The following is a 14290-nucleotide window of genomic DNA, read 5'->3' on the forward strand; positions in this document are numbered from 1 at the left end:
ATAATTATATGTAATATTTTAATTTTTTTTGATGTAGGGTCTCACTCGAGCCCAGGCTGACTTGGAATTCACTATGTAGTCTCAGGGTAGCCTCGAACTCACAGCCATCCTCATACCTCTGCCTTTTGAGTGCTGGAATTAAAGACATATGCCAGTGCGTCCAGCTTATATTTATTAATAATAAATGTTATTATTATGACATCACCTATTCAAATATAGTTTATGAATTTAATTCAGAAAAGCATATAACAGTCCAACAGGTAGCCCAAGTCTCACTGACCAGAAATACAGTTTTGTAGTATGTTTGGGGTTAAATTGAAATGCATATGTGAGAGAGTAAAGAGGGGAGTTAGGGTTAGAAAACCAAAAGGAGGAGAGTTATGCCCAGCTTTTAAATAGTGTTAAAGTGGCTATCAACTCCCTCTAGAGTGGCACTTTTCAACTATTCTGTGTGATACTTCTCAAAAAATGGTATCGTTTTGGGCTATGAGAAAAATGGCAATTGCCAAACTGAGCTGAGAGATGGTGAATTGGAGGCTGTTGGGAGGCTCTGCCTGGCCAGTGATCCTGGGGAGACGGTATGTGTGGGAGGCGAGGTTCCATGGGTGTTACAGTCAGGTTCGCATTGCCAGCAGAAACCACCCAACCAAGAGCAGCTTGTGGGGAGAAAAAAGAGATTTATTTTGGCTTATAGGCTCGAGGGGAAGCTCCATGATGGCAGGAGAAAACGATGGCATGAGCAGAGGGGTGGACATCACCTCCTGGCCAACATCAGGTGGACAACAGAAACAGGAGAGTGTGCCAAACACTGGCAAGGGGAAACTGGCTGTAACACCCATAAGCTCGTCCCCAAGAATACACTGCCTCCAGGAGGCCTTACTTTCCAATTGCCATCAGCTAGGCAAACTAGCATTCAGAAGACCTAGGTTTATGGGGACATCTGAATCAAACCACCACAATGGGTTTCTCAGGGATAGATGAACGCTGAGCCCACCTTTGAAGCTCATTTGGGCTGCCCATGGGAGGAAAAGGTTGTTGGAGTTTCTGCTACTTAGTTCTAAGAGGACCATGGATGCAGCCTTTGTACACCCCCCGTGTGGCCCCAAAGACTCAGCTTGCTCTCTGATCTGTGGCTTTGGTTCTGTCTGGCCAGGTCCCCAGGCCTGTGTGAATACAAGCATGGGAGATATGAGTTCTTTTATTCGGGGGGGGGGGGGGCGCAAACTAGATAACAACTGAGAGAGGTGGTTTTGGCATCTTTCCCTCGGCCTCTTCTCTGGAGCTGAATGCCCACTTGTCTTGCAGGGACGGTGCCCCGTACTGTGAGAAGGACTACCAGGGGCTGTTCGGGGTGAAATGTGAAGCATGTTACCAGTTTATCACAGGGAAAGTTCTGGAGGTAAGCGACCGCCTCTCCTCACAGGCCCTCAGAGCCGCGTCGTGTTCACGGAGCAGGCCCGCGCGCACTTGCAGGCGACCGTCGCGGAGAAGGCCTGTCCTCCGGGGCAGCGTCTACCAAGTGCCCTGTCGAACTTGGCATGGTGGAGAATTCGGAGGGAAGAAAGAATGAAGGCTCTCTTGGGAATTGGGTTGCCCTTCCTCTCTTCTTTAATAAGTTAGAAGAGGGCGTTAGGGCCGCGCTCCTGTGCGGAAGTGTGCGCGCTCAGGAGGCCCAGGTCGGAGGTGAGGAGAAGGGAGGTGAGGAGAAAGGGAGGTGAGGAGAAGGGAGGTGAGGAGAAGGGAGGTGAGGAGAAAGGGAGGTGAGGAGAAAGGGAGGTGAGGAGAAGGGAGGTGAGGAGAAGGGAGGTGAGGAGAAAGGGAGGTGAGGAGAAAGGGAGGTGAGGAGAAGGGAGGTGAGGAGAAAGGGAGGTGAGGAGAAAGGGAGGTGAGGAGAAGGGAGGTGAGGAGAAAGGGAGGTGAGGAGAAGGGAGGTGAGGAGAAGGGAGGTGAGGAGAAAGAGAGGTGAGGAGAAGGGAGGTGAGGAGAAAGGGAGGTGAGGAGAAGGGAGGTGAGGAGAAAGGGAGGTGAGGAGAAGGGAGGTGAGGAGAAAGGGAGGTGAAGAGAAAGGGAGGTGAGGAGAAGGGAGGTGAGGAGAAGGGAGGTGAGGAGAAGGGAGGTGAGGAGAAGGGAGTGAGGAGAAAGGGAGGTGAGGAGAAGGGAGGTGAGGATTAAGGGAGGTGAGGAGAAGGGAGGTGAGGATTAAGGGAGGTGAGGAGAAGGGAGGTGAGGATTAAGGGAGGTGAGGAGAAAGGGAGGTGAGGAGAAGGGAGGTGAGGAGGAAGGGAGGTGAGGAGGAAGGGAGGTGAGGAGAAGGGAGATGAGAAGGGAGGTGAGGAAAAGGGAGGTGAGGAGAAGGGAGGGAGGAAGGTGAAGGCCACTTTCCTGCCCTTTGAAAACCATATCCTGTGTGACTCAGAGCACCCTGGGACCGGGCTGAAGGAAGTCTGTCAAGTTCAGGTGGGCCTGCTCCAGCCAGCACCTGGTTCCTGCTTTCTCAGGGGAGGGCCTGCCTCTGGGCCCAGCTGATTCCCCTTGGGTGAGAAGCCATGCAGGATTCTGGGGTCAGAGTTCAGTGGGCGTGGGCGTCACGGCTGGGTTTCTCAGAGGTCTGCCTGCTATCAGCTCAGTCTGAGGAAAAGTAAAGGTTGCCACACAAGCCCGTCTCCCGCATTCCAGGGTGGAGAATGTGTGCTGAGCTGGCAGAGCCGCAAAGCCCAACGCCCACCTGCCAGGGCGCCCGGCAGCTTGTCACACTGCTCCACTGGGCACAAAAGCGCTGAGTCCATGTACTGATGTCCAGACTTCCCAGTAGGGGAGATTTTAGAGACTCAGGCTGTATAGACACAGGGGTTCCAAAGGTTTTTCTGGGTCACCATCTCCCCTGTGGGTTTCACAGCAAAGATCAAGCTTAGCCTCACATATCCCACTGCTCTTCCCATGAAACACTGGCCCTGTGCCAGGGCCTAATGCATGCAGTTATACTGGGTCATGAGGAAACGACTATGTCAAGCGCAGTTGCCTATTGGTCTGTGGGAGAAGGCCCCAGAATAAGGAGGCACACAGGCAGAAGCTCAGTGGCAGGCACAAAGGCAGAACACACCAGAACAAAAAGTGAGCCAGGCAGGAGCATGTCAAGGGACACGGTGCTGCCGAAGTAGGGACGCGCCTGCAGGGTCACATTGAGAAGTCTGGGTTTTGTCCCACAAGGAGTGGGGAAGCCATGGAATGGATGGAGCTGGGACATCACGGGATTGGGTCAGGATAGTCTGGAAAGAATGGGTGGCAGTACTGGAATGTGTGCACACACGGTCGCGGTCGCACTGTTGACAAAAGTTGGGAAGGAGAAGCAACTCAGGAATGCGTCAGTCAATGCATGGGTGACCAAAATGGGTCTACTCCTGCGGTAGATTAGTGTCCCATGCTGTCCCGTGGACGAACTTTGAAAGCATCTTAAGTGAAAGAAGTCAGGTGACCGGCAAGAGTACGCCAGCCATCACGCTTTGAGCATTATGATAGGACCACTCAGACAAGGCCCTGTGTTTGTCATTCCAAGCCTGTAGAAGCAGCATGTTGATGGTTGTCAGGAGCTGGGGAGATGGAGAAAGGGACAGTGACTGTTTCGTGAATACCACATCCTTGGGCTGAGGCAAAGGTTTTGGAGCTAGATGAGATAGAGGAGGTGAGTGACTATATTGGGAACATGGTAGATGTACTGGGTGGTCCCTCCACGCTTACACACAGTGAGGTTCTCATTGTCTTTCCACCGAAGCTTAGGTGTCAGCCCAACAACACCTCAGGACAGGGGCTCTGGCTCAGGGAGAAGCACATCCCCAGGAAAGCTGTGGCAGAATGTGTGTGTCACTCCCAAGGGACAGCTTGAAACCCAAGGGGTCCTGTTTATGAATTTGTCCGTTACCTCTCCCCAAAGTTTCAAGGATTCTTGAGTCAGGCCCATCTGTGTTTTTCTCGGGTGTCCTGAGTTTGGTCTCCTGTGTAGAATGGAGGGAAGACTGTTGAATTGGGAGCAATCAGGAAATTCCATTTTGAATCATGGTAATAAGACAGGAAAACCATTTCTCAGGTATCTAGTCTTAGGAAGAGAGGTAATTCCCAAGTTTAAAACCACATATTTACAGAAAGTTTGGCCAGAGTCAAATGTCTTTTCAGTCTACAAATGGAAACGTGTTCCGCAAAAGAGTTGGGGAGGCAAAGGGGCTGGAAGTGTATGTCCAGATTTCGTTCAACATCTGTGAGGAGGAACATCAAAAGTACATTTGGGTGTGGGGGGGGGGTTGCTGGAAAGATGGTTCAGTGGTTCAGGTGCTTGTGTAAAGCCAAAAGACCCAGGTTTGATTCCCTAGCACCCCTGTAAAGCCAGATGCACAAAGTAGCACATTCATTTGCAGTGGCTGGAGGCCCTGACATGCGCATTCTCTGTCTGCATCTCTTCTCTCCCTGCTTGCAAATAAATAAGTAAACATTAAAAATGCATTTGGATCCAGAAACACGCCATCAGGAAAAGTATCAGCCACGCACTGCTTTCTCCCTTAGACTGGAGTTGCTCCTTCAGGCTGCAAGGGCCGCTTCCCAAATTGGCTTCAGGGAAAGTTGCTGGTGTGGTTAGAGTTGGAGACTTGCCACACACCGCCTTCGGAGTCAGGCCGACAGGGAGCAGTCCACCCAGCAGGCACTGAGCTCCTCAGATGGGTGTGGAATCCAAATGTCTTGCAGGGTTGGAACACTGACATGTGACTGCTGGTGACTCAGCTGGGCTTGGTCACCAAGAGAAGGCAGGGCTGGTTGCTACACTGCGCCTCCCTGCATCTCATTCCCTGACTCCCTTGTTGATGAACGTCACAGAGTGCATTTGTTGTGAATAGCGTGAATTGTGTCAGCACTGATTTCCACTCATTTTGTTCACATGTAAATGGATTCATTTTCTGCATGGGCTGCAACAGCAGTGGCTTAAAATAATATATATATATTTAAAACTATATATATTTAAAACTATATATATATATCTATCTTCCTTCCTTCCTTCCTTCCTTCCTTCCTTCCTTCCTTCCTTCCTTCCTTCCTTCCTCCCTTCCTTTCTTTCTTTCTCTCTCTCTTTCTTCCTTTCTTTTAGTTCTGGAGTCTCGACAGCCCATAGTAATGTGTCGTCAAGGCCCCTTCCTCATCTCCTCTAGCTTCTGGTGGTTCTGGCATTCCTTGGCTTGGGGCTACATCACTCTAGTTGTCTCGCCCATGCTGCCCTCCCCATGTTGCCCCTCTTCTCTGTCAGCTGTCCTCCAGTTATAACTGGGCATCAGGCCATGCCCACCACCCAGATGAGCCCCTTAAGATTCTTTCCTGAATCAGATCTGCAAAGATCATTTTCACAAATGAGTTAGCATTTTCAGGTCCCGAAGACTTGATGTACACATATGTTTTGGAGAGAAGGGAACATCCACGTACTAGCCTGGGAAGACCCCTGGTCATTTGAGTTTAATGTTCGCTATGCATTGGAAGGGTGCCAGGGCCTCTCTGTGGGTGGCTTCTTTCAGTTCTTTCAGTTGAGGTGCCAGGACAGTGATGGAGAAGAGAAGCTGCAGGTGCAGCTGGGTTTTTGGCAAACATTACAATTTATGCGTGTAGGGCTGGGGAGATGCTCCGTCACTGTTTGCCTCACAAGCATGAGGACCCGAGCCTGATACCCTAGTACCCGTATAAATTACCAGGCATAGGGGCTGCAAAGATGGCTCAGTAGTTAAGGGGCTTGCTTGCAAAGCCTGCTGCCCTGAGCTCAATCCCTCAACAGTTATGTAAAGCCTGACGTGATGTGATGCCTGTGCCTATCATTCCAGTGAGCCTCCCACAGTGGGAGGCTGAGCCAGGAAAACCCAAAGACTCCTTTGCAGTGGCAGGAGACCTTGTCTCAAAGAAGATTGAACATAGGCACTTCAAGATTGTTCTCTGACCCCCGCATGCATGTTATGCCCCCCCCCCCCGCTCAGAGATACATACACACGCAATACACAAATGCAAAAACTCAGACCAGGGGCAGCACTGGGGAAGCAGAAGCAGGATTCTTTCTGGGGCTCTTTGGCCAGACAGTCTAGCCTAATTTGCAAGCTTCCAGCCAATAAAAGAACATTTCTCAAAAAAAAAAAAAAAATAGATGAAGCTGGGCATGGCAGAGATAGGATTACTATGAGTTCGATTACTATGTAGTCTCCAGCCTAAGACTACATAGTGAATCCCAGGTCATGTTGGGATAGAGCGAGACTCTTAACTCAAAAAAAAAAAAGGGCGGATGAACTCAAAAACATGTGGTGGCACATGCCTTTAATCCCAGCACTTGGGAGGCAGAGGTAGGAGGATCACCGTGAGTTCAAGGCCATCCTGAGATGACATCGTGAATTCCAGGATTCCAGGTCAGCCTAGGCTAGAGTGAGACTCTCCCTGGGGCCGGGGGGAGGTGTAAGAAGGTGAGGTGACTGCACACTTTTAATCCTAGCAATGGGGAGACTGAGGTAGTGGGGTGACTGTGAGTTCAAGACCAGCCTGGGCTACAGAGGGTGTTTCAGGTCAGCCTGGACTAGCATGAAATCCTGCCTCAAAAACAAACTGTATATACAAATAAAATAAAGGTTAGATGGAGTACCTAGGAGTGCCATCTGATGTTGTCCTCTGGCCTTCAGTCACATGCACCCACACACGTGTGCATAAGCACACGCACCCTACTACCCATCTTTCATATGCTAGTGTGAATTCACATTATATATTTATCTATACATACATGTCATGTATACATACATGTGACGACGACCACACTTAGGTGATTTCCCTCCTAAAGTCCCTTTGCCTCTCAGCTTGTACGTTCTCTAGCTCTCTCTTTTTTTTTTTTTTTTGGTTTGGTTTTTGAGGTAGGGTCTCACTCTGGTCCAGGCTGACCTGGAATTAACTCTGTCATCTCAGGGTGGCCTTGAACTCATGGCAATCCTCCTACCTCTGCCTCCCGAATGCTGGGATTAAAGGCGTGTGCCACCACACCCGGCTAGCTCTCTTTTCTTGAACCCTGGTTCTACTTCCTGAAGCTATTTCCTGGAAACTGGCACATCACTCCCTGTGCATAGTACACGTGCAGACTGTAGCTCTGTTCACCATCACGTGCTTTCAGTTTCCTTTCCAACAGCAAGATTGTCTTTTTAGGGTGTTCTTGTAAGTGGTGCATTTTAAAAAGCTTTTGCTAATTAACCTATAAATCCAAGGGTATTTTGAAGATGCCTATGGCCTGCCTCCTAATTAAGAAGGCCAGAAAAAGGCTGGAGAGTTGGCTTATTGGTTAAGGTGCTTGCCTGAGAAGCCTAAGGACCCAGGTTCGACTTCCCAGTACCCACTTAAGTTAGATACGCAAGGTGGCACATGTGTCTAGAGTTCATTGGCAGTGGCTAGAGGCCCTGGCATGCCTAATCTCTGTGTTCCTGTCTGCCTCTTTCTCTCTCAATAAAATAAATTTTTTTGTTGTTTATTTTTACTTATTTATTTGACAGTGACAGACAGAGAGAGGAAGAGACAGAGGGAGAGAGAGAATGGGTGCGCCAGGGCCTCCATCCACTGCAAATGAACTCTAGATGCGTGCACCCCTTTTGTGCATCTGGCTAATGTGGGTCCTGGGGAACCGAGCCTCGAACCGGGGTCCTTAGGCTTCACAGGCAAGCGCTTAACCGCTGAGCCATCTCTCCAGCCCCAAATGTTTTTGTTTTTTTTTTTAAAGAAGTCCAGAAGCAAATTTGTCTCCCATCTGCATCTCTACCATCCCCCACCCATTGCTTTTTTGTTGTTGTTTTTGTTTTTGAAACAACCTTCTTTTTCCTTCTCCACTTTCTTTTTTTTTCCCGAGGTAGGGTCTCACTCTGGCTCAGGCTGACCTGGAATTCACTATGTAGTCTCAGGGTGGCCTCGAACTCTCAGCGATCCTCCTACCTCTGCCACCCGAGTGCTGGGATTAAAGGCGTGCGCCACCACGCCCGGCTCTTCTCCACTTTCTTGCTTCACCTACCCTCTCTATGGAAGCTAAAAGCGAGCTTGTTACTCTTGGGTGTCAGGGTACAAGGGATATCCCCCTTTTTTTTAATGTCCTTCCATTTTTTGTAGATAGGGCCAAGAGACCCCTTGCCCAGGTTCAGAGTGTCATTTTCCTGCTTCACAATGAAATAAATAGACATAACAGAGTCCTGAAAGATAGCACAGGAAAACAAAACCGTTAAATATCAAACTGAAAACAGAAGTGTTAAGACAAAAAAAAATGGGGGGGGGGGTTATTCCATGATTCTTCCCTGATCTTGGGCTGTTTAGCCAGCACATTGAGGGTCTCTTCCAGAACTTGCCTCTCCTGATCCCTTGCACAGCCCTCCCCTTCCCAGGAGCTCTGTGTGACCACTCTCTTCCCCTGGGTCATTCCAAAGAAAAGCTCCCAGCCATTGCCCCCAGCCAGAGGTACCTTCCTTGCGCATGTCCCCCACCCCCACCTCAGGCTGGTCCTGGAACATTCTTGCATCCTTCTGGAAGGATCAGGGCAGGCATGACCTCTGTCTTCTCACCACAGGAGAGGGATGCTGAGGCAGGCTCTGCTTCCCTTGCTCCGATCACACAGGCTTTCTCTTTCCTGCTCTCCCCCTGTCAGTTCAAACTCCCCTAGGAGAATCAGGTCTTTCCAGAAGGTGCAGTGGGGCCTGTTTTCACAGTGTTTACTGAGCATCTGTGCTCTCCTGTGGAGGAATGTGCACCGCCCTCTGCAACAGTCTGCAAATCTGGCTCCCTTAAGGCCTTCATACCTTCCCATTCATACCTACAGGCCTCCTTCCCTCTTGTCAGGCTCTGTTAACTTGAATAGGCTTTCAATTGCTTTTAAACCCTTCCTGCTCAACTCCTGGGGTGTAGAAGATGAAATCACTACAGGATTCAGCCAAATCTTTTCCCTGGATTCTCTCAGGGATTAAAAATGGATGGCTTCATTTGGTTTGGCTTTTTAACTGATTAAAAACTGATTTTGTTTGTTTATTTGCTTGTTTGATTTTATCCCCCCCCCCAACACAGAGCCCAGGCATAAATGTTTACTATGTTCTTGTGAGACTGAGTTGCTCATATTAGAAACTGGAGGTGCTTGTCCCCTCCTTTTTAAAATTTTTTTAATTTTTATTTTTTTATTTATTTGAGAAAGGGAGGGAAGAAGGAGGAGAAGAAAGAGAGAGAGAGAGCCCCTCCTTCTTGATATAGGTGTTTTAAGCATGTTTCATCTCAATAGCCACAATAGTGAGTTGACCTTCTAGACTAGCCTGCCACCTAAGGAGAGAAACAGGTTATCCCCTGGTGTGTATATATAACACATTTTTCTGTCCCCATCAAGGGTGATTTGCGGAAGCTGGTCTGAGATGGCAACTCCTCCCCTTCTTACTGTGTCCGTCACACACAGACACAGTGAGGCTAAGAACCCGTGCCCATGCTGACAGCGAATTGTATCCTGCTCATTCTCACTGTGCTCAGACACATTTGTACTTTTTGTTTTCCTCCCAGTTATTTATGAACCCAAAAGTTTTTGAGGATTGGGAAAGGGAAAAACACCTCAGTGGTATTGAGTACTCCGGGAAACAGTGACCCCAGCACAGTATCCTGACTTTGTATGGGATTATTCCTTTTAATATTTGTGAGTGATCTCACAAATACTTAATTCTCAACAGCTGACCTGCATAGTGGTCAAGGCCATTACCACTGACATCCGTTTATAGAGAAAGCTACTAAGTGCTGGGAATTCTGGAACTAATTAGTAATAGACTGAAATTAAAAAGCAGGTCTCTTGATTCTCAGAAGATAAAGACACGTGGGAGCCAGTGAGTGCGCACACATGACCACCGACATAGTCACATGATCTGCCTCACAGTGTACCTTGCTGAGGGAGCTAAGCTTACTATTCCTGCGGAATGGAGAAACCCGTCCCATGCCAGTGTCAGGACAGTAAACATTTGCTTTTTACCAGTGTAAGATAGCGCTGAAGCTCAGTGATTCTCGGTGAAGCTATTGTGTTTCTGTCAAATCCTGTGGTGTCTTGTCCCCTGCATCAATTGTAGACCCTGCAGGGTAGGGCCTGGGGGCCGGCATGGTGCTTGGAGAATATTGCTTATGAGTAAGGCTGGAATGCAGATAAAGGGTCCATCGTCATCACAGAGCTCCAGTCTAGAGCTCTTCACAGGCCCGTGGTTATTCAGAAATTCTCATAAAGCAAGACGCATATAGAGACACAGGTCATATTTCCTTATTTCGCACTGTCACCGCGTGGCTTGAACCGGCTTCATTTCTTTTTTTTTTTTATTTTGGAGATGAGGTCTTGCTCAGTTTCCCAAGCTGGCTTCTCATTCTTGGGCTCAAGAAATCTATACATCTAGCTTCTGGAGTAGCTGGGACTATAGGATCCTACAGCCACACCCTGGATTGCCATGGCTTCATTTTAGACGAGCTCAGCAAATGGTGGCATATCCACATAATGGAATATAACTCAGTTGTGTAAAGGGATTCAATATTGATTCATGCTCCAATGTGGGTGAATCCTGAAAACACTCAAAGTTAAGTAAAAGAAAGCAGTCCCCAAAAGTCATGTGTTACATGATTCTGTTTGTGTGACATGTATAGAGTGGGAAAATACAGAGAGACAGAAAGTGGATTAATGCTTGCCAGGTCCTGGGAGGAGAGGGAAATTGGGGGGGGGGGGGCTGGTGATAATTATGAGTCTGTGTTTTGTGAGGGGCTGATGGAGACGTTCTAGAACCAACATGACAGTGGTGTTTGCACAACTCTGTCAACGTAGCAGAAACCCTGAAGCGTGTTACGGCAAGGTTCTCTGGAGGAGCAGATCCACCGGAAGGGATCTGCATTATAAAGGGATTCTTTGGATTGGTTTACCACAGTGCAGGCTGGCGGTTCAACAGTGGCTGTCTGCAGCTGGGCAGTGCGAGAATCGGGTAGCCGTTCATTTCCTGAAGCTGTGTGCTCCAGCACTCCTTGTGTATCACTGAAGGCCCCTTCCTCTCTCATTTTGTAGCCCAGGCTGGCCTTGAACTTGTGCTTCTCTAACCTGCTTCCATGCTAGGTCCTTTCCCTTTGGCGGGGACGGGGGAGGGGGGCGCTCAACTCTTGTTCTCTTAGAGGTAACTGGTTGCCACTTCAGGAAACTGTGCTCTTAATCAGAGTATGACTTGACTGATGCCAGGCCTTGGCTGGAAAGTGACCTCCAGGTGAAAGTGAGCCTCTGCTTTGGGATGGGCCAGTTGGAACACCTTAGTTGCAAAGAAAATCATGCTCCCATTCTGAGAATTGGCCCCAGTTGCACAAGTTGCACTGAATGATAAATGATTTGAGTAAAATCTTATCTGATTCCCCAGAGCTAGCCACTTTCTCTTACATTAACGGTGGAAATGTGTTGCCAGGGTAACAGCAGTAAAGATTTGATATTTATGGAAAAATCGCCCCATTTCCTGTCAGCACAAATGGAAGGGATTCCTTACCCGGAAATGACAGTTTGAAAAGAATTCATATTTATCTTGAGCTTAAAAGATGTTTGGTTTTTCAGTGTGGTTTTACTTCCGAGAGTTAGATCAACTGGATTTTTCCTCCCTACTTCTTTGTTTCTTTGATTTCTATTAAAAACTTTATTTTTAATTTATTTTCAAGCAGAGAGAGAGAGAAGAGAGAAAGACAAAGTGGGCTAGCCAGGGCCTCTACATACATGTATGCCATTTTGTTAGTCTCACTTTATGTGGGTACTGGGAGCCTTAACTGCTGAGCCATCTCTCCAGCCCTGTTTCTTTGATTTTAAATATGATTTGAATTTACTGTTTGGTTTAAAAGGCAGGTTATCATAACATAATGTTATTTTCTGCTTCAAATTAGTGGTCAGATTTTAAACTTTAAAATTGTTATAATTTTCTTTCCATTAGAGACTAACATTATTTGAGTTTCATTTACAAGGTCAATTAAATTTTGTGGGTTTACAGGACCCGTTCTCAGCCCCAGGGATACCTCTGATGAAAGGCAGCTAGAGACACAAATGACTGTTTCTGTCACCACCTGCCTCCTTCTGGGGTCTGGAGTAAGCCTCTGCGGGCATTCTGACTACAGCAGGCGCCTGTGGTTTCTCAGGGCCTGTGATGATGCGCTCAGAAGGTGCCTTCTCAGGTGACCTCAGTGCCATCCTGGCCTGTCCCCTTCACCTCTTTGCAGCATTAGCATTCAATTTGAGAGTGTAGATTTATTTTTATTTTATTTTTTTTTTAGTTTATTTTGGTTTTTCAAAGCAGGGTCTCACTCTAGCCCAGGCTGACCTGGAGTTCACTAAGTAGTCTGGGATTAAAGGCGCGCCCCACCACGTTCGGCTTGGGGTTGTAGAGCTGCATCCACAGCTCACCAGGAAGGGTTCCATTCTGGGCCTACTTTTCTCTGAGTCAGGGTGTGAGGACAAGGGTTCCAGGAGACATGGAACATTTGGGGACCTTGGGCCTGGGCAGTGATGCCAGCTGGGGCCAGCCTCTCATGAGAGCGCCAGGTCTCCCACTCCTCATCTCTGTTTTATACCTGAATGCGCTGGGTTTCTGGACCTCCTACCTACCCCCCTCTGCCCCCTGTGGTCGGTGCGGTGCCAAGACCAGCAGATGGACCACCATTGGTTGCTAGCTAGTTCAGCAGTGAGGCTCAGGTCATGGCCCATCCAGCCCAGCCGAAATGGATTGTGGGATAATTCTTCCTTCTACAAGCAAACTTTGGAGTGCCCTTAAACTGTTGGATGGCTCTGCAACAGAATGCAAAGCTACAGGTGCCTTGGAAATAGAAGCAGAGTCTGGATTTGGGGCTTCAGGTGGCTTAAAGGTAAGGTAGGAGGAAGAGGCTGGCTGGAAAGGAAGGGCAGTGTGGTCATGGCAGAACCCTTCGGCTGCCCTTTTTGCTGAGTCACGCTGTGCAAGTTGCTCAGCCCGAGCTGTAAAATAGGGAGATTAAGATTTACCTCTTACAGGCTTAACTCTGACAAGAAGTCTGAGACAGGGTGTAGCGTACTGGGCGTCAAGAATGTTTATTTGGCCGGGCGTGGTGGCGCACGCCTTTAATCCCAGTATTTGGGAGGCAGAGGTAGATGGATTGCTGTGAGTTTGAGGCCACCCTGAGACTACATAGTGAATTCCAGGTCATCTCGAGTGAGACCCCACTCCCCCCCCCAAAAAAAGAATGTTTATTTGTGTTGGGTTTTTTTGCCCCATTTCTTTCACTTATATAAACAAAGGAACAAATTCTGTAAAGTTCCAATAGTTTGGGTGAACTTATAACTTTGTCTTTGAAGGAAGGAGGCAGGCTCTGATGTAGTTGCAGGTGATGATCTCTTTTGAGAATCGCTTTATTTCGGTGGGAGGCTGTGAATGTCGTGTGTGTATGTGAGTGTACCGATGTACGCGCTCCGTATGCATGCTGGTGTCCTCCATCACGCTTCTGCCCCAGTTTCCTGAGGCAAAGTCTCTCATTGAACCTGGATTGCCCCCCCATTTTTCTTTTTTTAGTTACACTGGCTGATGGCTGACCTGGGAGCCCCAACAATTCTCTTTTCTCTGCTCCCCATTCTGTCTCCCAACACTGAGGTTATAGATATGAATACTTCCAATGAATGCCTGGCTTTTTTTATTTTTTAACTTTATTTGCGAGCGAGAGACAGAGAGACAGAGAGAGAATGGGCATGCCAGGGCCTCTAGCTATTGCAAACAAACTCCAGACACATATGCCACATTGTGCATCTAGCTTTATGTGGGCACTGGGGAATTGAACCACAGTCCTTAGGTTTTGCAGGCAAGCGCCTTAACTGCTGAGCCATCTCTGCAGCCCAAACATCTGGCTTTTTATACAGCTTCTGGGGATTAAAGTCAGGCCCTCAAGTTTGCACAGCAAGAGTTCTTACCCGCTGAGCCAGCTCTTCAGCCCCGTATGTGATGACGTTAAGTGCACAAGTTAACAGCCATCATGACACTTTGGCATTACAATTCCTTAAGCCATTTAACTTCGAACATCCACGTGGTTTTGCCCATGAGCTCAATCTATCATGGGGGACTTTCTGTTGGTTTTCACGAGTCGTCTAGCAGCTGCCAAATAAAGATGTGTTGATAAATGATTCATTTCCCATCTTGATTTTCTGCCATGGCTTTCAATTGAAAACACCGAGGGTTCACGTGGCCCTAAATTTCTCAGGACACCACTATATACTCTTTGCACTGGCATGTGA

At 48.2% G+C, this 14290-nt stretch overlaps 1 protein-coding gene across 8 annotated transcripts in view; it reads left to right on the forward strand.

The window, feature by feature from the left end:
• Positions 1-14290, forward strand: part of Ablim1 (actin binding LIM protein 1) — a 355181-nt gene that overhangs the window by 240224 nt on the left and 100667 nt on the right. For all 8 annotated transcript variants that reach the window (XM_045150609.1, XM_045150714.1, XM_045150663.1 and 5 more), the window contains exon 6: positions 1306-1399. In XM_045150609.1, the coding sequence (XP_045006544.1) occupies positions 1306-1399 (94 nt within the window). The remainder of the gene's footprint in view (positions 1-1305; positions 1400-14290) is intronic.

Source organism: Jaculus jaculus, chromosome 1, assembly GCF_020740685.1.
Source record: "Jaculus jaculus isolate mJacJac1 chromosome 1, mJacJac1.mat.Y.cur, whole genome shotgun sequence".
NCBI lineage: Eukaryota > Metazoa > Chordata > Mammalia > Rodentia > Dipodidae > Jaculus > Jaculus jaculus.